Source organism: Mesoplodon densirostris, chromosome 7, assembly GCF_025265405.1.
Source record: "Mesoplodon densirostris isolate mMesDen1 chromosome 7, mMesDen1 primary haplotype, whole genome shotgun sequence".
Classification (NCBI taxonomy): Eukaryota; Metazoa; Chordata; class Mammalia; order Artiodactyla; family Ziphiidae; genus Mesoplodon; species Mesoplodon densirostris.
In genome coordinates this window covers 72,966,547-72,992,115 of record NC_082667.1, presented here as the reverse complement: position 1 = coordinate 72,992,115, position 25,569 = coordinate 72,966,547, and the positions used below count along the sequence as shown (strand labels likewise).

Sequence of the window (25,569 nt, the reverse complement as noted above, 5' to 3'; positions counted from 1 at the left end):
CTCATCTCTCTCAAACCAGTCACACCCATCCTCCCTCCCCCTCCCCGATCACCTCACCGGCTTGCAGGTGCACATCACAGGGGTCCAGCAGGGAGCCAGAGACCAGCGGGAAGCAGGCGGACAGTGTTTTCCAGGAATTGCCAAAGAGTTGTGGGGTGCTCTCAGGCACACCCACTGGGGACCTGCAGCCACGGCAGAGCCACATTCACACACTGGCCCACGTGCACCCAAGTGAACGTACAGCATACACCCAGGTAACCATCCATCTGCTCATGTACACACACGCACACACACACAGAACACAAATATATGCCAGACACGCAAACAGCCAAGGGGATCTACACAGACACATTCAAACACAGACAATTACAAATGTGCGTGCATACACACACACATCCCATTCAACAGGTTCCAAATGGGCTTGGGGCCACACACTGTCCCACCCTCACCACCCACCCCAGTTCTTCATGTCAGAAAGAGATAAACAGGGACACCATCAACCAAACTTCACCACATTGACTTCCTCTTCCCTTCCCCAAGGGCAGTTCCCCCAAACTCCTTTGCCCTCCCTCTCTTTCCAGGTGGGAAAGAGTCACATGAGGGGCAATAAAGGGGGGAAGGGGAGAAGCATGTTTCCTAGACAACACCAGTCTCCAAAGGTCACCGAACTGGGTGTAGATGGTAGAATGGAGAGAGATCATAGTGACCATGAGGGGCAGGTTCTGCCTGGCGCCCACCACAGGCACATTATTGCTCCAGAGCAGTGAGAACACTCAAGTCACACAGAGCAGTATTGCCACCCAGAGTTCACAGTTAGCAGCATGGCAAGAAGCTCACACTAAACAAGGTCTGCCCTCACCATTCTAACCAGCTGCCCTAACGTCAGCTCCACCAGGCAAGGCAGAGTAGGATGCTACATTTTAAAATGTACATGCATGGAAAAGCTCTCAGGTTTTTCCTGTTCTTGCTTTTCCAAACAAATTCTCATTTCTGTCGGAAGAAAGCCTCTCACGTTTCCTTCTGCATCACCCAAAGCATGTAACTTGAAGGACTGGCCAGAACCTTCAGCCGTCAACATCAACACTTTGTTCTCCCTTCTGGAAGGTCTGACTCTCGTCCTCTCACAAATTCCTAAACCGTGTCCATGCCTAGATAGACTTTCTCTCAACTCTCTGTCAGTCCATGGGAAATAGCCCTCCCCGGAATACTGGGAGGCTCACAGGATGCAAACCACAAGCACCAGGCAGGAAAGGTACGCGAGTTAAAATGGCCTGGTGGGATAGAAAGCAAGGGTTTTGGCATCATTGGTTTACTGGGGGCTCACACTCATCTAAAAGTGTTCACAACCAGTTAAAACAGACAAAACCGTGAGCCAAATCAAACTCAGTCTGAGGTCCACCCATTTTAAGACCTCACTGTAAAACAGTATTTGTCAAGGTATCTCTCTAGACCTCACAGCCTAGAATCACAGAGGTGCTTATTAAAAATTAGATTCCCGGGCGGTACCCTAAATCAGATTCTTGAGGAGTGGGACCCAGGAATCAACATTTTAACAAGCTCCCGGGATGATTCTTTGGCGAAGAAAGACTGTGAACCACTGCTTTAAAGAAACATACTTAAAATGTAGAGGACTAAATAATCAATGGTGCACGTTGGGAACAGTGTAAGCGTTGGGAACAGCAACCCGGGAGAAATGTTCCTAGGCAGCGCCAGCCCGGACACACTCTTAAGGGGCCTGCCTGCCCCTCTCCTTCCAGTTCCGGGTCAGGGCACGTACAGGAAGTCGTCCTGCGTGTTGCCGTTGAAGGTGCCGCAGAGGCCCACAGTGTCCTCTACCCATCGCTGGTCCACTTGCAGGTACAGCCGCAGTCCTTCGTGGTCATAGAGCACCCGCACACCCACGTTGGTCCTCACGCGCAGGAACACGGACGAGAGCCTCCGGATTTCAAAGGCGTCTGGGCACAGAACCGGAGCGGGGATGTAGGAGGTTCAGACAGTATCACCCCATCCACCGCCACCACCTGCATGGCCCACGCTGACCCCCATACCCAGCCCAGTCTTCACACACAGTGAGGCTCTGCCTGAGGGTTGGTTTGGAGGGCCTTGAGAAAATCCTATTCAGTGATGAAGTCAGGACCCAGGAATCACCTACCATGGCAGCTCCCGCTGAGAAATTTCTTCAGCATCGAGTGCCAATTAAAGCTTTGCCTCCCTAAGTAAGTGGTGAGTTTCCTTCTCTAGAAAAGGAGAATTCTGTAACTACCCCTTTTTTTTCCCACAGTGACTACCAGGAAGCTTACAGTATGATTTCAGATTCAGTTGTAGCAATTTTTAGATTCAGTTGTAGTGAATTTTACACATTTTATGGCTTGCCTTTTTTGGGGGGGGGCAGGGCTCTTTACACTCTTGCATTTCCCCTCTTCTCAATCTTGAGCCCTTATCCTTTTTTCTTTTTTAATTTTTTTCTGGTGCCATTTTATTAGTAGTTTTGCCATTTTTGTTAGATGTGCTTCCTACGAGCTATCACAAATACCTTGTGAAATCAAAAAGGATAATAATTAATTAATAGATAGTGAGAGTAGGGATGGAAGACAGCGCCATTAATATCCTAATGTTAGGAGAAGCCATCATACTGCCATGAAGCCCACTGTCATGTTGGGATGGGGACAAAGACAATTTTATAAGTCCAGAATCCATGTTCCTGGGACCAAGGTGTCCCCCTGGCCTGATTCACCCAGTATTAGAATGTGAGCTGTTGCCCGTGTGGCAGTGCCTTTGGCCAGAAGAGCCTAGGCCGCCACCTCTCAGCTAGCTCTCATCCACCAGGGCCGTACCGTCTGTGTAGGGTGGGGTGACCTTGTACTGGTCAAACAGAAGAACATCCCCTGCTTGGGTCAGGGTCACCTGCCTCCGAGGGTCCTGATGCAGAATCACTGACACTGACTGGACACAGACTCCATCCTGGTTCTAGAGAGAAAGGAAGGCCAAAGGGGCAGAGTTAGTCTGTCTTGCCTGCTGGTCCCAACAGAGCCCTCCAAAGGCAGGGATTTCAGCACAGTCTGAGGCTAGGGGAAGCCTCCCCACAGTGACAGAGGCCCAAAGGACATTAGGGGTCCTCTAACCAAATGCTTTCATCTGGGGAATGGGAAGGCAGAGGCACAGACTGGAGAAGGTTAGTGGCAGAACTGGGATAATACAAATAAAAATGATAGTCAACCCTCAGGCTATGACACAGAGCAGAGATGGACCCCAGATGACCCAAAGTCCAGCCCCAGAAACACTGGCCTTCCCACTTGACTGCAATCCAGGACTTTAATTTCATTCTTTTATGGGTGTTTATGTAGCTCTTTCTATGTGTCACATCTTGCAGAGTATCAAGCTCCACTCATAAGCAGGCAGGAAATGAGCTAATAATCTCTAGGCCTCAGGTTCTCATCTCTGAAATGGGTAGTACACATTGGGCCCATTCATACCTCCCTTCCACAGAAGATGGTCACACAGTCATACATGATGAAAATGATATAGTCCCTGCCCTCAAGAAGAATAGATATTAGTGTGGGATACAGACATTAAATAAGTAATTACAAAGTTAGTTAATTATTATTGTGATCAGTGCTGAAAAGAGGTGTAGGGTACTAGGAAAGCATATAGTGAGGGAATGAGACTTAGCCTGTAGAGATAGGAAAGGTCATCCTAGGGAATGATAATAGTAATGTAAAAATAATCATAACAATAATATAACAGTTATACTACAATATTATTATAACATAATAATAACAGCTAACTTTAGAGTTATGTTCAAGTACCATTCTGATATTTTTTAACATATTTACCCACCTAATCATCATAGCAATCCTATTCAGTAAGTACTACTAACAACTCCATTTTGCAGATCAGAAAACTGAGGCATGGGAAAAAAGCTCAAGAGCCATTTGAGCTGAGATCAGAAGGATGCATAGAAGCTGTCTGGGTAATGGAAGAAGGCAATGGGGAAGACATCTAGGCAGAAGGAACAACTTGTACAAAATACCTGACAGGAAGACTTTTACTGTATTCAAGGATGTAAAAGAAGACCAGAGGGGTCAGAGCCCACGGGGCAAAGTAGTTTAAGGTTCAAGAGGTAGGTAGGGGCCAGCTTAGGCAGAGCTTTGTAATATTTTTGGACTTTATCCTAAGTTCAAAGACAGTCAGAGAAAGTGTAACAGGAAAGTAATACAATCGAGCACTGAAATGAACTGATCAGAGCTTGAAACTTTTCAGAAAGACATTGTACAACCAGTTATGACCTTTCTTTTAAGTTTCTGCCCAAGGGGACAATCCCTGAAACAGCTCAAAATCATCGTGCCTAAAACATCACCTTCTTTGTCAGACCCACTTATCCTCTGGTCCCCCCTGGACATGTCACTGGTGCAGGAAGAAAGCCTGCACCTTTAGTCAGTCTTAGGTTCAAATCCTGATGTCACTGAAAGCCATAAGACCCTAAAGAACGCACTTAACTTCTACAAACCTCTGTTCTCTCCTCTGCAAAATAGAGATACAACATGTGGTTGGTCCTCCCTATTGGATACATATAAGAAAAGTGCATGAAATACTTTGGGGTTGCATTTGTCAAAGCCACAGAACTTTACAGCATAAAGAGTGAACGCTAATGTGTGCAATTTAAAAAAATCATGGGGCCTCCCTGGTGGCGCAATGGTTAAGAGTCCGCCTGCCGATGCAGGGGATACGGGTTCGTGCCCCGGTCTGGGAGGATCCCATATGCCGCGGAGCGGCTGGGCCCGTGAGCCATGGCCGCTGGGCCTGCGCATCCGGAGCCTGTGCTCCGCAACGGGAGAGGCCACAACAGTGAGAGGCCCGCATACAGCAAAAAGAAAAAAAAAAAAAAAAAAAAAAAATCATGTAGGAGGTCAGGGGATCCCAGAATGGAATGCACACTGTGACAGAAGAATCTAATATATTACAAATATATGAAACAATCTCACTAAAGGGGTTTGGGGGAAAGCTGTTGACCTAAGTTACTTTGGAAATAAATGGAGTTTGTAAGACTAAGAGCAAAAGGAATTGTGCCTAAGCACTGCACTCTACTTGATAAAGTTATTTCCCATGGAGATACAGGATAATAATTCTGATACTCTTCTACATGTATACTGGAATTGAACAGTTAGGTAAATGAATAGGTGAATAATGGAAGCCAGGTTTCTTACTGTTGGAGTGGGTGTTTAGAGATAAGCAAGGGGAGGAGGCTAGAATGATCCATATGGCAGTACCTTAGAGTTGGAACATGAGTATAAACTCCTGATTAGCACATAACAAATGGTTATTTATAGAAATATTTATCGATATGTGTATATATGTTGGTTAGACAAGGATATGCATGGGTTATTCATATATTTCCTTTCTCTGTCAGCTGAAATGGCCTAAAAGAAATGATACCCCAGTAGCGATGAGCATAGCTAGTGCGTGCCCAGGTCTTGGTTTCTGACACCATTCTCTAGTAAAAGGAACCAAGAAAGCCTGGTAATATTTTTGCAGAAATGGCTGATTCTAGGACTGGGACAGGAAATATACAAGATGAGCCTGGTACATGTTGTAGGGCCGAAAGGTTAAGGAAGTACGTACACACACACAGAGTGATGGAGGTGTGTCAAAGGGACACAGGAGCCAATGAAAGACTGCCCAATGGCCAAAGCTGAACAATCTGAGTAACAAAAGAAAAAAGTATTGGATTATAAACCAAGTTATAAAATAAATATCCATGAGCGCATGCTGATATAAATGACTGAATAAATATATCAGGGAGAAAAAAACGAATCTGCAGAAAAACTTGTGTAAATTCTGTGCCTTCAAGGAGGGGAGCATAACTCCCCATTCTTCAAGTGTGGACTGAACATAATGACTTTTCTTCCAAAGAGAAGAACAGTATGGAAAGGGGGAAAAAAGAATAACTTCTCGGTGGAAAACACTACCTCAGCTAGATGATCAAGGTCAATATCAACAATAATAAACCATGTTGATAGTGTGTACCCTTGGTAAGATGTGATGAAAATGACACCTTACCTCCGATCTTCCTCCCCAAAACCCACAACCCCACTCTAACCATGAAGAAAACATCATACAAATTCCAAAAGAGGGGCATTCTACAAAGTAAGTGACCAGTATTCCTCAAAACTTTCAAGGTCATCAAAAATGAAGTCTGAGAAACTATAACAGAAGAGCCTAAGGAGATGTGATGACTAAATGTAATGTAGTATCCTAGAACAGAAAAATGACATTAGGTAAAAAACTAAGGAAATCTGAATAAGGTATGGCTTTAGTTACTGATGTATCCGTACTGGCTCATTATTTGTAATTAACGTAAGATGTTAATAATAGGTTGTGACAGGCTTTCTGGACAACATCCAGCCTTGGATCGGGCTCAGCTCTTCCTCCTGCTGGTGTGGGTTGTCAGAAATGCCCCAAGCCTCTGTAAGCTTGTCTCATCATATTTAAAATAGGAAGAATAATAATAACTACCACGTGGGGGTACTTTGAGCTTTAAACTAGATGCTGTGTGCAAAAGTGATTGAAGTTCCTAGCACTGTGCAAGTATTTTTCATCATCCTCTCTGTTACTGTCCTCACCCCACCCCATTCTGTTCATCCAGACTGAAGTCACAGCTTCCTCTTTGACTTTTCCTGCTTCTCTCCCACATCCCCCTTAACTTTACCAGCCACAGTCAGCCAGTTGCCAAGTCCTTCTGCTTCTGTGTTAATGCATTCTAGAACATTCCAACCTCACTGCCTTTCTCATGTGCTCTAATCCTCCTGGATTGCCCTTCCTCCCCATCCTCAAATATACATATTTTATTTCTGTTTCTCTTTCCAGGCCCACTTTTTAGGTCACTCAGCTCAAATGCCACCTCTGCCATTAGGCTTTCCCTCTTCCTTTCTTCTACCCCATAGGGGTATTTCTTCCTTCACAGAACTCCCCTCTTACAGCACTGATGGTGTTGTATCTCATACTGAAGCAACCGACCTGAGGACGTGACTGACCTCCCACATCAGGCTGTGAGCTCCTGGCAGGTAAGACCAGGTCAGATTCATCTGTGTAACCCACACCATGCCCAGCACAGGACTGGCCCAAAGCTGGCCCTCCATCAGCATGGATGAAGTCACAAGGAGGAGACTCGGCTCGTGGTAAAAAGAACGTGCTATCAAGAGGCGCCATCCAGCACTGAAGCAGGTTACCTCAGGCTGAGCCTGGCCAGCCAGTCAGGGACACGTTAGAGAGAGGGCTGAGTAAGGGACCCCCTGAGGTCCCACAGCTCTCAGGTATTCTAAGACGCCAGACCTCCATAAGTGGGAAGGAGCCCAGCTGGGCTGTGTCTGTCTGCCTTGCCTTTTGCCACCCTCAGGATGTGATGAGAGTGACCCAACTTTTGAGGACAAATATTCTCTTGACTCAGATAGCAGCCAAGGTCAGGGCCAGGCCATTCTCTGGCAGAGAAAGGGGTGGGGGTCACTGAGGCCTAAAGAGGGAGAAAGCCCAGCCCTCCACCTAGTCCACAGCCCAGCATGGGTCCCCAGGGCCAGCGAGGGGCATGTCCATCTGATGTCTGCTCACACTCAGGGCCCTCAGTGCTGGGGCTGCAGAAGCCATCAGGGAGGAGGGACTGGGGGGTGGCTCCCCTGGCTAGGGGTGTGAGCCCCTGCTCCTCTATGCCAGGAGGGGCTTCAGTGCCACCCAGACCAGGACTGGTGAGTTTGGCTAGCACAGTCAGCTCAGGGACAGTGCAGTCACTACTGAGAGACAAACAAGCTCGCATCTACCCCAGACCTGCAGGTTGGCCTTTTGCTCAGTTATGTTCACAAGTGGTTGACACAGCTCAGGGCTCACCTCCTCTAGGAAGCCTTTCCTGATCCACCTCCTCCTCCCACCCGACATCTGGGTGAAACAATAACAGGGAAAATTCCTCCATGGAGATCTACTCTGTACTGTCCATGTTGTCACAGCTCCTGTAACATAGTAGGTGATGGGGGTCACTTGTCTGCCTCACCCACCAAACTGTAAGGTCCAGGAGGGCAGAGCCAGGTCTAATTCATCCCAGTCCCAAAGACTCAACACAGCTTCTGGAAGACACAGATATTCAGTATATACTGAATGAACGAATGAATAAACGAATACAGAGATGTTGAAGGTACAATCCAAGGAAGCAGAGATTAAGTTGAATTAGACCAATTTTAGAGATTTTTTTTTACCATCTCATCAAAAAGAATAAAATACCTAGGAATAAACCTACCTAAGGAGACAAAAGACCTGTATTCTAAAAGCTATAAGATGCTGATGAAAGAAATCAAAGATGATGCAAACAGATGGAAAGATATACCATGTTCTTGGATTGGAAGAATCAATACTGTCAAAATGACTATACTATCCAAGGCAATCTACAGATTCAATACAATCCCTATCAAATTACCAATGGCATTTTTCACAGAACTAGAACAAAAAATTTTAAATTTGTATGGAAATGCAAAAGAACCCAAATAGCCAAAGCAATCCCGAGAAAGAAAAACGGAGCTAAGGATTTCCCTGGTTGTGCAGTGGTTAAGAATCCTCCTGCCAATGCAGGGGACACGGTTTTGAGCCCTGCTCCAGGAAGATCCCACATGCTGCGGAGCAACTAAGCCCATGCGCCACAACTGCTGAGCCTGTGTGCCACAGCTACTGAAGCCCATGCGCCCAGAGCCCATGCTTCACAACAAGAGAAGCCACCGCAATGAGAAGCCTGCACACCGCAACAAAGAGTAGCCCCTGCTTGCCACAACTAGACAAAGCCCGTGTGCAGCAATGAAGACCCAATACAGCCAAAAATTAATTAATTAATTAACTAAAAAAAGAAAAACAGAGCTGGAGGAATCAGGTTCCCTGACTTCAGACTATACTACAAAGCTCCAGTAATCAAAATGGTATGGTACTCGTGCAAAAACAGAAATATAGATCAATGGAACAGGATAGAAAGCCAAGAAATAAACCTATGCACCTATGGTCAATTAATCTATGACAAAGGAAGCAAGAATGTACAATGGAGAAAAGACAGTCTTTTCAATAAGTGGTGCTGGGAAAACTGGATAGCTACATGTAAAAAAATGAAGTTAGAACATTCTCTAACACCATATACAAAAATAAACTTAAAATGGATCAAAGGCCTAAATGTAAGGCTGGACACTATAAAACTCTTAGAGGAAAACATAGGCAGAACACTCTTTGACATAAATTGCAGCAATATATTTTTTGATCCACCTTCTGCAGTAATGAAAATAAAAATAAAAATAAACAAATGAGACCTAATTAAACTTAAAAGCTTTTGCACAGCAAAGGAAACCATAAACAAAATGAAAAGACAACCCACAGAATGGGAGAAAATATTTGCAAATGAAGCAACTGACAAGGGATTAATCTCCAAAATATATAAATAGCTCATGCAGCTGTCAAAAAAAAAATCAAAAAATGGGCAGAAGATCTAAATAGACATTTCTCCAAAGAAGACATACAGATGGACAAAAAAACACATGAAAAGGTCCTCGATATCACTAATTATCAGACAAATGCAAATCAAAACTACAATGAGGTATCACCTCACACCAGTCAAAATGGCCATCATCAAAAAGTCCACAAACAGTAAATGCTGGAATGTGTGGGGAGAAAAGGGAACCCTCCTACACTGTTGGTGAGAATGTAAATTGGTACAACCACTATGGAGAACAGTATGGAGTTTCCTTAAAAAAACTAAAAATAGAACTACCATATGATCCAGGAATCCTACTCCTGGGCATATACCTGGAGAAAACCATAATTCGAAAAGATACATGCACCCCAATGTTCATTGCAGCACTATTCACAACAGCCAAGACATGGAAGCAACCTAAATATCCATCAACAGAGGAATGGATAAAGAAGATGTGGTACATATATACAATGGAATATTACTCAGCCATAAAAAAGAACGAAACAATGCCATTTGCAGCAACACTGGATGGACCCAGAGATTATCATACTAGGTGAAGTAAGTCAGACAGAGAAAGACAAATATCATATGATATCACTCATATGTAGAATCTAATTTTTAAAAAATGATATAAATGAACTTATTTACAAAACAGCAACAGACTCACAGATTTTGAAAACTTATGGTTACCAAAGGGGAAATGTGGCGGGGGGCAGGAAGGGATAAATTAGGAGCTTGGGATTAACATACACACACTATTATATATAAAATAGATAACCAACAAGTACCTACTGTACAGCACAGGGAACTCTACTCAACATTCTGTAATAACCTATATGGGAAAAGAATCTGAAAAAGAATGAATATATGTATATGTATACCTGAATCACTATGCTGTACACCTGAAAATGACACAACATTGTAAATCAGCTATATTCCAATAAAATTAAAAAAATAAAAAACAATGAGGCCCAGGACAGGGAAGTGACTCTCAGCTAGCAGATGTTCTGGAGCCAGAACCCAGTCTGCTGCCCGCTGGCTCTGCCCAGAAAGAATGGACGGCAGGATGAGTGGGCTGTGGAAGGACCTGAGGCCCTGCCCTAAATCCCCAGCCTCTCTAGGGGGCGGCAGCCAGGGGTGGCTGGCTGGTTCAGGCCTGGGGTCCCAGCCCTTACCAGGCCACATGGGGCATTCTGCAGCGTCACTGTGAAGGTGCCCGAGGAGCGGCTCTTGGCGAGGATGTACTGACACGTGGCAGGGAACGTGTAGCGGCGGCCATCAAAGGTCGTGAAGTGGATGTCGCCGGTCACTGAACACTCGGCTGAGGGGCAGAGAAAGGCAGCTAACCCAGGGGAGCCGCCCCACAGGGATTGCCTTGCCCTGCAGCTCTGAGCATGAAGAGAAGACGGCACCCTGTCCTCAGGTATCAGGGCAGTGTCTGGAGCCCTGCCCACCCCCCCACCCCAGGCCTGTCTGAAGGGAGATGCAGCCCTGCCCCGAGCATCTCCCTCTGACATGAGACCAGGCCCAGAGCATGGAGACCAGTCTCGGTCCAGGCGCCCCACGCTCAGGAAGGAGCCCATGAAAAACCCTCCCTAACGGGTGGAGCAAAACCCCTTAATCAGGCAAAGCAGCTCTGAGGAAATGAAGAGGGGCATGCTGAGCCAATGGAACTGAGTGACCGCCCCACGCCAGCAGCAGGCCTGGCCCCCAGAGCTTCCCTGCCCTAAAAGCTGTGGGACTGGTAGGGGGTAAGGTCCAAGATGGGGCCAGACATACCTGGGCAGACAGATGTGCTGCACAGCCACTTGCCCGCAGTGCATGTGCTGAAACACAGAGACCGGGGGGCAGGGGCTCAACCCTCCAGGACTAGGATAGACGTCGGAGGGTTGCAGGGTCTGCAGAGCTCCTCCCCGCCCTCAGTTTTCCCAGCTCTAAAATGGGTGATGGAGATGCCACCCATAGAGTGGATATAATGAGATCTCCTGACTCAGAGATGCTGAGTGAGCGCTCCCATGTGGTCAGGCCCCCATATCCTGGAGGGGCAGCCCTGAGGGAAAGCCCCAGAAGTCACCGCCTCCCCCTTCCCCTCTCCCCAGCAGTGGACACGGACCAGGTGTTGCAGTCTTCTTTCACCACAGAACCAGTCGGGTACAGGGTCCCGTGGAACTCACAGGGACACTCAGCTGGTGCCACGCAGCCCCCATCCTCGAAGATCAGCCCTAGGGTGACAGCAAAGGCCCACTTAACTTACCTCCATTCTTGTTCACAACCCTTTCATGGCTCTCCAGGGCCTGTGAAAAACAGCACCTCATCCACACTCTTTCACCATCCAGCTCACTTTCAAACTTTCTCCTGTATAAATGCTTAATCCCCTCTGAGCAAATAACCCCACTTCCAGACCTTTCTCAGAGAACAACCCACCCCAAACAAAATGCATACTGACTAGCTTCTCCTCCCCACCTCTCGAAAGCCTGTCACTGCATCTAGAACCAGCTTAGGTGCCACCTCCTCCAGGAAGCCTTCCCTGACAGTCTCTCTTCTTGAAATGAATCCCTATATCTCTTCTTGTCTGAACCGCTGAGCTGGTCCTCACCAGATAATGCCTCAGACTAGAGTCACGTGTGTAAGTGTCTTATCACAGCAACCTGATTTTGATCCCTAAAGTCAATGACTGTATCTTTATATTTTTTATCCTAACCCCCAGCCTAGCCACGTGAGCTGCACACTATAGATGTGCTACAAATGTATACACCATGAAAACAGTATGTGGATGAATGTTTAAACAAATGCATGTGTGATAAATGAATAAATGAATGACTGACTGACTTGTCCTCATCTACACACCTTAAAAAGCTCAGTCCCAATGAAATTAAATACGCTGATGAACCTCTCAAGAGCCACAGTTCCGCCCCTACCCTCGCCTCCCTTAAGCCATCCATTCATTCATTTATTCACTTATTGTTCGATCCTTCCTTCATTCTGCAAACAAGCATCCTCTGAGCCCTTGCTCCATGCCCATCCGTGTCAGGCCAGGAAGAGGCTGCCAGGCACCCACACCACCCCTCGCATACCGTCGGGGCAGTAGCAGCCATCCACACAGGTTATCTCGCTGTCCACGCAGGATGCCCGGGGCTGGCAGGAGGCGGGGCAGCAGGCGATGCACTCGTTGTAGATAAAGGCCTTCTCCTTGCAGCGCACCGCTTGCAAGGAAGGGAGCAGTATAGCCTGACAGCTCCCTTCTGGCCCCAGCTCTGCCTGGACCCACCCAGGACCCACCCCAAGCCCTGGGGTGGGGGGCGGGAGGGCTTTGATTTTCCTGATTCCCCTAGTCCCAGTGGGAGCACCAGGTGACCAGGAAATTAGTGAGAGCCTGGGAGACGCTGAGAGCCACTCTCATCTCACTCGGTGGCCCCTGGCCAGTCCCTCCCTCTCTGAGCCTCAGTTTTCCCATCTATCACATGCAGATGCAACCTTAGGGCTCAACGCTCTGATAATTGTGGTTCTCAGCAGGACAGGACATTGAGCTGAGGCCTGGGAATGCCACCCACAGCCCCAGGACAGAACTTGTTGGAATCCCTCCCTGCCCACCACCAGGCTGCACCTACTGCATGGCCGGAGCTGGTTCCTCCACCCCTGCAGGGGCTGACCTGCCTGGGCACATGCCCGGGCATACTCTGCCAGCGCCCGGCACCAGGTGGCTTCATCACCCGCTGATCTGTGCAGGGAAACCAAGGGTCACACTGGAGTGAGATCCACCCTGTAGCCAGCCCGCCAGCACCCGATAGAGACTGCCAGGGCTCAGGGCACCCCTCCTCGCCACACAGCTGGGAAAGGGAGCCAGGGAAGGCAGCTAGGTATACAGACCCCTAGGCTGGAGGCAGGAAACCTGGGCTCTAGTCTCAACATTGCCCCTGACTTATGTGACCCTGAGCAGGTCAGGCCCCATTCCTGGGCCTCAGCTGAATGGGGAAGGTCTGTCCTATGCAGATAAGAATTTCCGAGCTTTGGGAAACATATCTGTTAGGGTCTGGGATCATCAAGCTCAGTGGCCCACGTGATGAACTCCCACCCCAGACTGGGAGATGTCTCCCTTCAACCCAATACCGCCCGCCCCCACCCGGCTCCCCACTCACTGGCAGAGATCGCTGGTACAGCTGGCCGTGAAGGGCAGAGGGCTGACATAGGCATGGCAGGCATCAAAGGGGGGCCGCAGCAGTGCCTCACAGCGGTCATACACACCCTGGGGCAAGGGCCAGGAGCCAGAGCTGGGGGCTGGCAGGGCCAGGTAAAGCCCTCCGACTTTGCCAGTCCCATACAGCACCCCAACTTGAGCCCGAGGGAGAGAAAGGGCCGGGTAGAGAGCAGACAGAAGGGGCATGGGCACCAACAACCCTGGGCCCCTGCAGCCAATGACTTCCCAAGAAGTAGAAGGAAACCAACCTAAGCCAGACACTAGGGTGGAGGTAGAGGCTGGAGTGGGGGGCTCTCCCCAGGATCCAGACCTGCATGGTTCCCAGGCTCTGCTGCAGGCACGGAGGGCGAGGCAGGGAGGAGGTCGTGGGCCCTGGAGGCTGGTTGGGGGCCTGCTCCTGCCAGCTGTGCACAAATTCAGCCACATCTTCCGTCAGCTTCCCTGTAGGGGAGAACCAGCATGACCACAGGTGGGGAGCCCGAGGGGAGGCAGATGGAGCCAAAGAGATGCCAAGAGGAAGGCAAGGAGTTGTAGAACCCAGCCTCGAGCTCCCATCCCAACCTGCATTTCCCTACGGAGCTGTTCTCCTGAAAAATCCGTGTGGTAAGAATAGTCAAGAATGCTCAAGACCCTGTGAGTTCCCTGGAGTAGCTCCCTGCTGCTCTAGACTCTGGAAAGCAACACCATGCAATCGAAAGAGAATGAATGTGTGAGCCTGAACAAGCTCCCATACCGCTCTGAGCCCGAGTTTCCCCACCTGTGAAACAGGGCAAAGAGTCCCCTTGCGAATTTATTGCAAGGACTATATGAGACCATGTGGGTAAAGTGTTCGGTGTGTTGTGGCTGCTCAAAGGTGTCACTTCCCTTCTGGCCAGGGTCACCATGATGTGGCCAGAACCCTTCACTTTACCTTCTTGCCACTCCTGCTGGAGCCCTTCTCTTCCGGGCTCCCTCTAGCCCTCTGTGCCCTGCTGCCACCCCAGCCCCCTCCATCCCCCACTCACCTTGCAGGGTCAGCGCCACCTAGCAAAGTGCCCATTAGAGCCTCACATAACCCTAGCAGACATTCTCATCATGGCTGTTTTACAGATGAGGAAACTGAGGTCCAGAGAGGTTAAAAGATGCCTGAGGCCACACACTTGGAAGGGGCCCCTGGCCTCCCACTGGGTCTTTAGTGCCATGACCCCAGGGTTCGGTCTCAAGTCCCTTTTCACCCCTTCCAGCCTGACCTATCCCCCATCCCCACCAAAATCCCTTGGAGGCCACCTGCCCTGCACCTCACCATAGCTGGTCACCAGGTCGTCCTGGGGGTCGGCGTTGTTGTTCCCACACAGCCCATGGGTCCAGCCCAGGAACTCTGGGCTCATTTTAATGTAGACAGCCGAGGTGCCATCCCAGGCCAGCGTGAAGGCCGACTGATGCCGCACGAGGACATAGCCAGCGAGCCGCTGCAGGCGCATGCTCCCCATCACGTGTGGCAGCTGGACCCTGCAGGGCACAGCCCAGAGCTTCAGGGCAACCACACCACCTCCACTAGCCCAGTCCCTTCACCAAAGGACCCACCATCCCCTACCTGAAGGACCCACCACGTACACAGAATCTGCCTCACCCCAAGGCCACTGGTACCACAGGGTGTGAGGTCCCTATTTTCCCTGCCCCTGACTTCTTGGGTGCCTGGAAGTCCACAATCAGAAAGGGGTTCTTTTGTTTTCAGTTTTAAAGTTGCTTTTTAAAATTGCAATTTTCTGGGACTTCCCTGGTGGTCCAGTGGGTAGACTTCATGCTCCCAATGCAGGGGGCCCAGGTTCGATCCCTGGTCAGGGAACTAGATCCCACATGCATGCTGCAACTAAGAGTTCGCATGCCACAACTAAGAGCCCACGTGCCGCAACTAAAGATCCTGCATGCTGCAACTAAAACATGCCGAAACGAAGATCCTGCGTGCCGCAACTAAGATCCAGTGCAGCCAAAATAAAGAAATATATATACATATATTTTTTTAATAAAATAAAATTGCAATTTCCCTTGCTATCTGGAATCACAGTGAGGGCAATCATGGGATTTTGAGCACTAATAGTGGTGGCTTTTTATACCAAAATTATTGATGTATCTTTTATTGACAGTGCTTCAATAAACAAAGTGCAGTTAGTAAAGTGAAAAATAAAATAAAATAAAATTGCAATTTCCCTGGCAGGGATAAATCTTAGAGTGACTGAATTTGCCAGTTCCTTTCTCCTAGACAGGAGAGGTGGTATAAACAGACATCTATTTTGCTTATATTTTTGGTGGGGAGCAAGAAAGGAGTAGGAAGAGAAAAGGAAAAAGGCAAGAGAGAAGACAAACAGGGAATGAAAGAAAAGATGCAGGGCTACAGCAATCTTGACACCTTCCCCATTTTACCAGCACAGGCTCACCTAGCCAATCTGGAATTTGGCAAATTTCACCCAGCTGAAAATTAGGAGGAAGACAAATGAAGTGTCTAACCAGCCAAAGCTGGTACCAAAAGATCCATCTACCAATGCTTCTTTCATAGGAGAAACCCTTGGGCCTTCACTTCTACACTCAGCCCCAGAAAGCTTGGTTACCCAGTTTCCAGGTCTGAAGCAGGAAATAAAAAAGGGGAGAAGGGTCAGTGCAGGAAGGTCCCCCTGACAACAACATGAAGTGGCAGTGGACAGCAAGGGAAGGAAAGGCCAGTGAAGAAGAAATGCAAGAAAGATTTCAGGAAGGACCACAGTCTGGGGCCTTTTGGTGTAGGAAGCTGGGACTTCACCCCTCGAGTGGTCGCTCAGGTATCCCTGACATCCCAACAAGGTAAGTGACATGCAAAATGAGCCCAGGCCATCAGAAAAGGGTGAAAGTGTGCTCAGAATCTGCTCTGAGGATGCTTCAACTATGTATGATACATTCAGGAAGATTTCCTTCAACTTGTGAAAGAAAAAAAAAATTAAGCATGCTTATAGTGGTAAATTCTCAGCTATCTGGGAAACTGCTATTTGCCTGAAAACCCACTGTCTGGAAATCCACTGTCTAGAAATCCTGACAGTTCCAGAAAATTGTGAGGGACTCTTTCTGCAAACCCAGCTGACTAGAAACCCAGCTGGCCTGCCAGTATGCTTCTGCCCTGGGGTGCTGCTGTTTGCCCCCTGAAAACAATTTCCTTGAGGCTTGAGAAGGGAAGATGCTTACCCATCCACCACCACCCATGCCAGGGAGTAGGGGAGCTCAAGGCAGAAGATGTTACAGTTACCTTATGCCTCCATGGGTGACCTCCTTGGCCAGATGGATCTCCTGCTCACCCGCTAAGAAGAGGCTGACAGACCTGGAGCAGGTGTAGGGGTAAGAGCCACACTGCGGGTCGTTGTGCACCTGGTGGGGGAGAAGGGGCGGTTTGGAGGCCAGTGTGCAGATTCCTGCCGTACACCTGGCCCCGAGCTTCGGTTGTGGGCCCAGGGGCACCCTGTTGAGCTTCCACTAATGCCAACAGCCTGCCTGCTGCGTGCCAAGCTCGTTTCCTCTGTGATCTCTCCCAGTCCCCACAATACCACAGGAAGGTCAGAGCTCTCATCATCTGCATTTCAGAGAGGAGGCAACTGGTGCTCAGAGAGGTGAAGGGGCACACAAAGCCAGGATTCTAATCCAAGTGTGCTGTCTTCCTATTTCTGGACTTTTCTGTTTATCCATCCCAGGTTATCCCATTGGATTGAAAGCCCAGTTACACACTCACACCATCTCACACTCGTACAAACCACACACACACACATCTCATATGTATATCACAGGGCACTCTCAAAGCACACACTATAAACACACACTCCTACCACAACCCTGGCAGATACAGCCTAGCCCTCCCCTGCACACACAGGCACACATGTCACTCCTGTGCTGCCTGTCACATACATGTCTCCTCTGCCCCCTGCTCAGACAGAACCTATACATCCAAGGCCATAAGACCCAAGGAGGGGATGGATGGGGTTCCCAGAGTTTAGGGAAAACTCTGAAAATGTCAATCTGCCAAATGTGGAAACCCGCCCCATGAGTGAGCAAACCTTCCACTAGGGGCTTCCCTGGTGGTGCAATGGTTCGGAATCCGCCTGTCAATGCAGGGGACAAGGGTTCGAGCCCTGGTCCGGGAAGATCCCACATGCCGCGGAGCAACTAAGTCCATGCCCCACAGCTACTGAACCTGCGCTCTAGAGCTCGCGAGCCACAACTACTGAGCCTGCATGCCACAACTACTGAAGCCCGCGCGCCTAGAGCCTGTGCTCCGCAACAAGAGAAGCCACTGCAATGAGAAGCCCGCGCACCGCAACGAAGACCCAACGCAGCCATAAACAAACAAACAAACAAACCTTCCACTAGATTATCATTAAATGTGGTTAAGCAGCCTGGAGCCATTTCAACTAAAAGTGGGACCTGTGAAAGCCATTCCATAGTCTAAATAGTTTTCAAACTTTTGTGACCGTGACCCATAGTGAGAAATATATACACATACAAATAAAACAAAAGTTTTACAAATTAATATCACCACTATTAATGTGTAATGCATACCTTACGATATTTTCTATTTATAGTCTCTTTTTTCTTTCTTTCTTTTTTCTTTTTAGGCTGGTTATGACTCATTAAGTTCATTTCATAACCCATGAATGTGTGGCATCCCATTGGTCTAAGTAATTGTGACATATCCATCACGAAATGACACAGTCATGATATGTGATACCCATGATACCCCGAGGCAAAGCGGGGAGAGTTGGTCAGGGTTCCCTGTGCATCCAGGGCATAGCCCCCAGGCAGACTCTTGGCAGGTCTATGCCTGAGACAGAAGGGGCACACCCAGCTGGCAGAGGGGTGACACTGAGCACTGGGATCTCCCCTATTGGGGCTCCTCTGGTGGCGCAGTGGTTGAGAGTCTGCCTGCCGATGCAGGGGACACGGGTTCGTGCCCCGGTCCGGGAGGATCCTACATGCCGCGGAGCGGCTAGGCCCGTGAGCCATGGCCGCTGAGCCTGCACATCCGGAGCCTGTGCTCCACAACGGGAGAGGCCACAACAGTGAGAGGCCCGCGTACCGCAAAAAAAAAAAAAAAAAAGAAACACAATGACAGGGTAATGATACAGAACTTTGGTTCCACAGAAAGGAGCCCCTGAGCCCACTCAGGAGGTCAGAGCATGCAGAAAGCCTTCTTAGAGGAGATCACCCTAAAGTGAGTCATCCAGGACCTCTACCATTTCCTCTGTGGCACCACGCTTTCTTATCTAAGGTCTGTAGCACCCAGTGTTCCCTTGGCCTAGAATGTTCTCACATCCGCCCCCCCCCGACCCCTTCACTTGGCTAGCTCTAATTCATTCTTCAAACCCCAACTTAAATATCACTTCCTCCAGGAAGCCCTCCCTGATCACCATCCTTCCCAATAAGCAAGGTTAGGTTTCCATCACATGCTCTTCTAGCATTTGGAACTTCTCTATTGCACTCAGTTGCACTTGAAATGATTCATTTGACTTGACTTGATGTCTGTTTTCCCCATTAGACTATAAGTTCCATGAGGACAGAGACCACATCTGCATCTTTGTTCACAGAGCCAGCACCAGGCCTTGTGCCAGGAAAAGAGTATAATTACGCACTTATACTTATAATTACGCACTTAATAAATACTTGTTGAGTGAGAGACTAAGTGAATGAATGGCCAGGGGCAACCAGGAATGAGTGGGTGAGTGAGAACCGTGGAGCCCTCAGCTCCCTCGAGGCACAGACGCCCTGGGCAGGAGCTGGGAGGGGAAAGGAAGGTGCCAGCCTCTCTAACCATGACAAGTAGATCCCACAACAGCCCAGCCTAGTGGAACCTTCCTAGACAGGCAGGGCAGGGAACGCCTCACCTGGACTGAGAAGGTCTGCCCCTCGGGTTCGTGGCGCCCCACCAGGGTGTAGCTGCCCCTCCCAGACAGGTAGTAGTAGAGGCCATCAAATGTCTCCACGTGGTGCTGTCCCCACGCCCGGCAGATGCTGTCCCGCTCAGGGCCGACATTGTACACTGAGCCAGAGAAAAAAGAAGCTGTCTGTGTAGCAGCCGTCGGCGCCGAGCCAGAGGCTGGTGGGTTCCAGCCCTGGCGGGGCCACCCCCACTCCCCTCTAGCCCAGAGCCCCACGTCTCAGGCCCGTAGATTTCCCTGTACCCACGGCCCCTCTCGGAGGTGGGATGGAGCCCAGACCCACCCATCTGGCAGCGCGGCCCAGTGGCATTGAAGCGTCTGCAGTCGCAGAAGGCCGGGTGCACACACTCACCCCCGTTGAAGCAGGAGAACAAGTCTGCAAGGGAGACAGAAGGCACCTTCCCATCAAGCCAAGATTGGCAGAACCCATCGAGGCTGGGACCCCAGGCCCCTGCCCTCCCAGAGCTACATGGAACTCAGATCCCCATCACAGGTAGCCCCAGCTTTCCTCGGTAGCTAGCTTTAACGGGGGCAGGAGTAGGGCACCTCAGACGGCTGCCCCGCCCCATCCCTAGCAGGCTGTGGGGTGGGGTCTCAGAGTACCTGCCTTCCGTATGTACCAAGTGGTCCCCAGGCCAGCCCCACCTAGGCCTTCAGCTTCCTAAGCTAAAAGTTCTTGGCCACCAGGCAAGGCAGGCAGAACTGCGAATATGCAGCATATGGGGTGAGCAGGGAGACTGGCCAGAGATCTTCATGTACTGCTCTTCCTCGCTGTTCCATAAGCTCAGGGAAAGAGTCCAGGGCATAAACCAAGGGAAGGGGAGGGGCCTCACATTTGGAATGTAGTGGAAAGGAAGGCCACAGAGGATGAGAGGACAAAGCAGAGTGTAGTGAAGGAAGGAGCCATGATGTGAGAGGAGGGGCCACAGACAGAGGCCAGATGAGGGGAGAGGCCACGGACACAGGACAGGCGAAGGGAGAGGCCATGGGCATAGGACAGGGCAAGGGGAGAGGCCACAGAAAGTAGAAAGAGGCTATAGACACAGGGTGACGTAGAGAGGGAAAAACAACCACTAAAACAAGAAGCTCAGTCTCTCTGGAGTCAGATAGTGTGAGGCAGACAGCCGCAGAGCCATGGACATCAGGACAGGACACTTCCTCAGCCAGGAAGGAGAAAGCAGAGCGGAGCTGGAGGCTGGGGCTGGGGAGGGTGGAAAGAGACCCCATGCAAGGAAAAGAGGTCCCAGGAGGCCCTGAAAGGAGCCTGGGCCTGCGCTCCCAGGGCTTTCTGCAGGCCAGGGCCTCCCACGGGCCACAGGGACGGGGCACTTACAAGATGGTGCACATTTGGCCCGATGGAGTCGCCTCTCCCAGGAAGACATGGCCAAGGAGTCCAGGGCTTCAGCCTCCTTTTAAAGACAGGAGAAGGAAGAGAACACAGTCAAGGGCTGACCTCAGGGAGCGCAGCCTTCCCGGCGGTCACAGCCCTTCCTGCCCCTCAGCTGGAGGGAGGCAGGCCCTTTGCCGCTTGGTGCCTCAGTCACCCCACTTCCCCAGACCCGGCTCTGAGAGGTCTGCAAGGCAGGATTTTCAGGCCTGCCCTAGGTCCGGAGGAGTGAGGCCTGGTTTACACCCTCCCATGTGGCGTCGTGGTGGCCGGCTGCGGAGGCCTGTAGCCTGAACACATCCGCTGCCCTCCATGCTCCAGTGTGTCGTCCCCCCCCCCCGCAACCACCTCCCCAGCTCCTTCCCTCCCTAGTAAACCTCTGTATCCTCCACAGCCCAGAACAAAACCCCCTCGTCTGGAGAACAAACACGACACCTCCTCACCACAGAAACCACATGGGGCAGAGCTAAGAAACAAAGGCAGCCCCTCACCCCAGGGCAGGGGGGCATCCCCCCGACCCCCCACCCAACATTTTGGACTCTTCTAACAGTAAACACAGCGCCTCACACATCACCACCGGCTGTCCTCAGAACTCAGCTCTGAGTCAGGACTCTCTCCCTGATAGCACACATGCGAGGACACAGGCAAAGCCCTGTGAGACCCTATCTCCCAGACCAGAAGCCCCAGTGCACAGTCTCCAGAGATACAAAGCATCTGAAATCAGGACTGCCCGAACATCACGTGTGTTCAGTCAACACACGGCTAGCCGCCCTCTCAGGGCTCCAGCCCGAGGTGTCTAACGTGACGTCACCTGGGACTGGGACCCTGGGCACAGCAGCCTCCTCCCTCTCAGGACCTCAGCCCCCTCATTTGTACAACTTCCCGGACTGGGTGCCCGGTCTGGCCCAGGGATGGTGAACAGGAGCCCGTGTTCTTGTTCACAGGGCCAGCGAGGCACAAACCACACTGAGGGTGCTTGTCTCACATGTTTTCTCCCTCACTGTCACCTCTGAGTCCCCAGGCTGAATCCCCAGCCTCTAGCAAAGGACTTGGAACACAGGAAGCATGCAGAGCACCTGATCCCTGGAGCCCAACCCCAGCTCTTTGCACCTCCTGCAGGCACCCACCCCCTCCCCCTTCACTGTCCTGCTGACTCCCTCGGAGGTCACTGGCCCTCCTTGACTAGGTATCAGTGTTCTCACTCCCTGGTTCCTGGGTCCTCCCAGCTCTCCTTACCCTGTAGATCCAGGCTGAGCCCAAGGAGTCAGGCTTCCCACCCTGGTAGTAATCGGTCTCACGGGGCCTCAAAGACCACTGGCGATGGAAGAGAGCAGCCGGGGAATGGCTCATCACCAACATCCCCCAGGCCCGAAGAGCTTAATTCAACTTGGTCCCCTCCTCGCCCCCCTCTCCCCCAGATGTGGCCCCTGAGATCGGCCTTGTGAGGGTAAGACAGCCTGTGCTGCAAAAAGTCGAGGCCATTTTCTGGAGAAGAATTTTAAAGCCTGTCCAAATGATTCATCTTCAGTATAGATCAGGAGTTCTGAATCATTTTTATGAAATGAACCCCTCTGACAATCTAGTGAGGCTTACGGGCCCCTTCCTGGAATAAATGTTTCTAAATACATAATATAAAACATAAGATTATAGAGGAAATCAAACATATTGCAATGCAGTTATCAAATATTTTATAAAACTGGGTGACAGTAATATCTGTGCTTCTTTATTAGTACGTTAAATCGCAAGACCAAGCAGCAGGCCGTATCACTGCCAGAATCTGGGGGCAGTGAGCATAAATGAGATCTGGAGACAGCAACAATGATTGCAAGGTGACAGGAAAATATCTGTGATTTCTACCGGTGACAGTCACAGACATTGCTATTATTCTGTGGTCTGTAGCCTCTAGTAATAATTAAAGGGAAGGCTAAATTTCAGTTCCATTGAGGAACAAACGCATTTTTCCCCCATCCAAGTTCATGGACTCCTGGTCTACACCATCAATTCTTTGGAGAATGGCTGAGCTCTATAGAGTGACGCAGCACTGAAATGAAGGGTGGTGGTCTACCGGCCTGAGACCCCCCTCCCTCACTGAAGAGGGCACTCCAGGCAGAAGCCCTCAAAGGATCCCCAGGTTCACTTTCTAACTAGTAGCCTCATTCCTCCCCACCCTCCCCCCACTCCAGCAGCCTTAAAGGAGGGCCATTCTAACCCCTTGTTTGCTCTAAGGAGTAACGTGAGAAACCTACTGGGGTTGCCAGTAGGTTGGTCTAGATGCTTCCCCAAGGAAAAGAAGGGGAGGCCTACCCTGGAATCCAGCAAGGAAAGAAGCCCACTAGGGGAATGAGATGCTTGGGGAAGGATCATTACCCCACTAAAATACAGGGATTCCTGGGGTCTGGAGGGGCATTCATGACACGGGGGAACAGGCTGGCTCCATCCGGAGACCTTGCTCTGCTGTACCCTGAGGGCCCTGGCAAATCATTCACCTACTTCAATTTCCCCATCTATAAAAAGAATGATAAAAAAATTTTAAATAAAATAAAAAGAGTGACGACATTATCTTTCAATTCAAACTGTACCTGACTGTGACTATAAAACTTGGGGCCTGAGGAAATAGGCAAAAGAGAAAAAAAAAAAACCCATATAATCCAGACATTAGAAAATAAGCATGCCCTTAGTAGATGCAAACTATTAGATACAGAATAGATAACAAGGTCCTACTGTATAGAACAGGGAACTAACTATATTCAATATCCTAAGATAAACCATAATGGAAAAGAATATAAAAAAGAATATATATATATATATATATATATGTATAACTGAGTCTCTTTGCTGTACAGCAGAAATTAACACAACAGGGGCTTCCCTGGTGGCGCAGTGGTTGAGAGTCCACCTGCTGATGCAGGGGACACGGGTTTGTGCCCCGGTCCGGGAAGATCCCACATGCCGCAGAGCGGCTGGGCCCGTGAGCCATGGCTGCTGAGCCTGCGCATCCGGAGCCTGTGCTCCACAACGGGAGAGGCCACAACAGTGAGAGGCCCGCGTACCGCAAAAAAAAAAAAAGAAAAGAAATTAACACAACATTGTAAATCAACTATACTTCAATTTAAAAAAAAAAAGAAAAGAAGTATGCCCCCTCCTACCTTGGGGTCTTCATATCTATTTCCAAAGGGCTGGTATTTGGGACACACTGTTTTCTATTATAAATGATGCTCCCATCCTACTGGCACAAGGAGCTCCCCACAGCTGATCCCCAGAGCCAGGGTGCGTGAATTGAGGCTCAAGATTCTCTGGGGGACCTGGCTTCAGGTGGGCTGAATTTGTAACATGTCCGTGGTTGTAGAAAGGAGACAAATGCAGGCCAGGATTAGAAAGAGAAATTGAGTCACCTGATCCAGAGACCGAAGAAGTTTGGCAAAGAGAGAAAACAAAGCACCACCTCTCCCTAATGCACAGAGGAGCTGGGGAGGGTAGGCAACAGTGAACGGTCAAGACTCAGAGGATGGTAGTCAGGGATCTGTTTCTCAACCAACCCTTCCTTGCAAACCCCACCAGGTGGCCCGGTTTTTGTCTCTCCTCTCAAGGCAGCACTGCTGGGGCACTGCTCAGGGATGAAGAAGGGCCTCTGACAGGGTTTAGACCAGGCAGGGAAAAGAGACTCCACTCTCCCAAACTCTCACCTTCCTACTTTCACCAAGGGAAGGAAAGAGCTCAGCTGTCTCCTGATAGCACCTTTGTGCCCTCCTCCCCTAAAAAACAATTTTTAAATAAATAAATAAATAAACTGGCTACAGGGCCCCAAGAGGTTGGGAAAGTGGGAGTAGAGGTATCCTATAAATTTGCATACTTCACACACATTCTAGGAATCTTGTTTGTTCCCTCTGAATAACTGCAAAGACACCCTTCCTGCAACCTACAGAGCTCCCTGCCAGCCTCAAACCCAGAGAGAAATAAGCCCCTGCCCAGTGAATCCTCCCTTCCCCAGGCCTCCCCTTACCTGGCCTCCCATCACTGTTGTAGCATCCCCTATGGCAAGGATCGCCTCCTGATGGCTGTGGCTAGATGAGAAACAAGCCTGGCATGGGTGAGGGGATAGGAGTGGGCCATGCCTCCCCACCATCCCCAGGCCCATCCCACCCTCTGTGCTAACCCCTGGGGTCACCCATGCCAGGAATAAAGATGGAACCAGTGAGTGGGGCAGCCACAACCTCTTGTCTACTCACCTGGGATCCTGGGCTGGCTCAGGCTGCAGCTCTGCATTGCCCCAGGGTGTGGGTGCTGCGGCTGGGGAGGAGGATTACTCTCTACTCAAGCGATGCCTCCCACCACCCACTCCCCACCTGCTAGGAAGCCTCTCTCACACCCCATTCCCTCTCCCTGCAGCCTTCTCAAATCCTTTCTCCCCCTCCCTGGCGACTCTTCTCCAACAAGGGTCTCCCTTCTCTTTCCCACTCTCTGTGCCCCAGTTCTCTCTGGTTCCCCCCACTTGGGTCTCTTCCACTCTGCCCAGCTTGAGAGCCATTCCCCTGGTTGTGGCTGACCTTTCTTTCCTTCTGCGGTCCCTCTCCCCTGA

At 50.0% G+C, this 25,569-nt stretch overlaps 1 protein-coding gene across 1 annotated transcript in view; it reads right to left on the bottom strand.

The window, feature by feature from the left end:
* OTOG (otogelin) overlaps positions 1 to 25,569 on the bottom strand; it is an 85,779-nt gene that overhangs the window by 59,982 nt on the left and 228 nt on the right. Inside the window, exons 2-18 of the mRNA XM_060104535.1 lie at positions 25,220 to 25,280; positions 24,994 to 25,054; positions 20,940 to 21,015; positions 19,890 to 19,982; positions 19,553 to 19,707; positions 16,930 to 17,048; positions 14,962 to 15,167; positions 13,990 to 14,120; positions 13,621 to 13,727; positions 13,093 to 13,202; positions 12,559 to 12,687; positions 11,598 to 11,706; positions 11,264 to 11,310; positions 10,660 to 10,805; positions 2,835 to 2,967; positions 1,778 to 1,955; positions 58 to 182 (exon numbers count right to left, since the gene is read on the bottom strand). Coding sequence (XP_059960518.1) covers positions 58 to 182; positions 1,778 to 1,955; positions 2,835 to 2,967; positions 10,660 to 10,805; positions 11,264 to 11,310; positions 11,598 to 11,706; positions 12,559 to 12,687; positions 13,093 to 13,202; positions 13,621 to 13,727; positions 13,990 to 14,120; positions 14,962 to 15,167; positions 16,930 to 17,048; positions 19,553 to 19,707; positions 19,890 to 19,982; positions 20,940 to 21,015; positions 24,994 to 25,054; positions 25,220 to 25,280 — 1,986 coding nt within the window. The remainder of the gene's footprint in view (positions 1 to 57; positions 183 to 1,777; positions 1,956 to 2,834; positions 2,968 to 10,659; positions 10,806 to 11,263; positions 11,311 to 11,597; positions 11,707 to 12,558; positions 12,688 to 13,092; positions 13,203 to 13,620; positions 13,728 to 13,989; positions 14,121 to 14,961; positions 15,168 to 16,929; positions 17,049 to 19,552; positions 19,708 to 19,889; positions 19,983 to 20,939; positions 21,016 to 24,993; positions 25,055 to 25,219; positions 25,281 to 25,569) is intronic.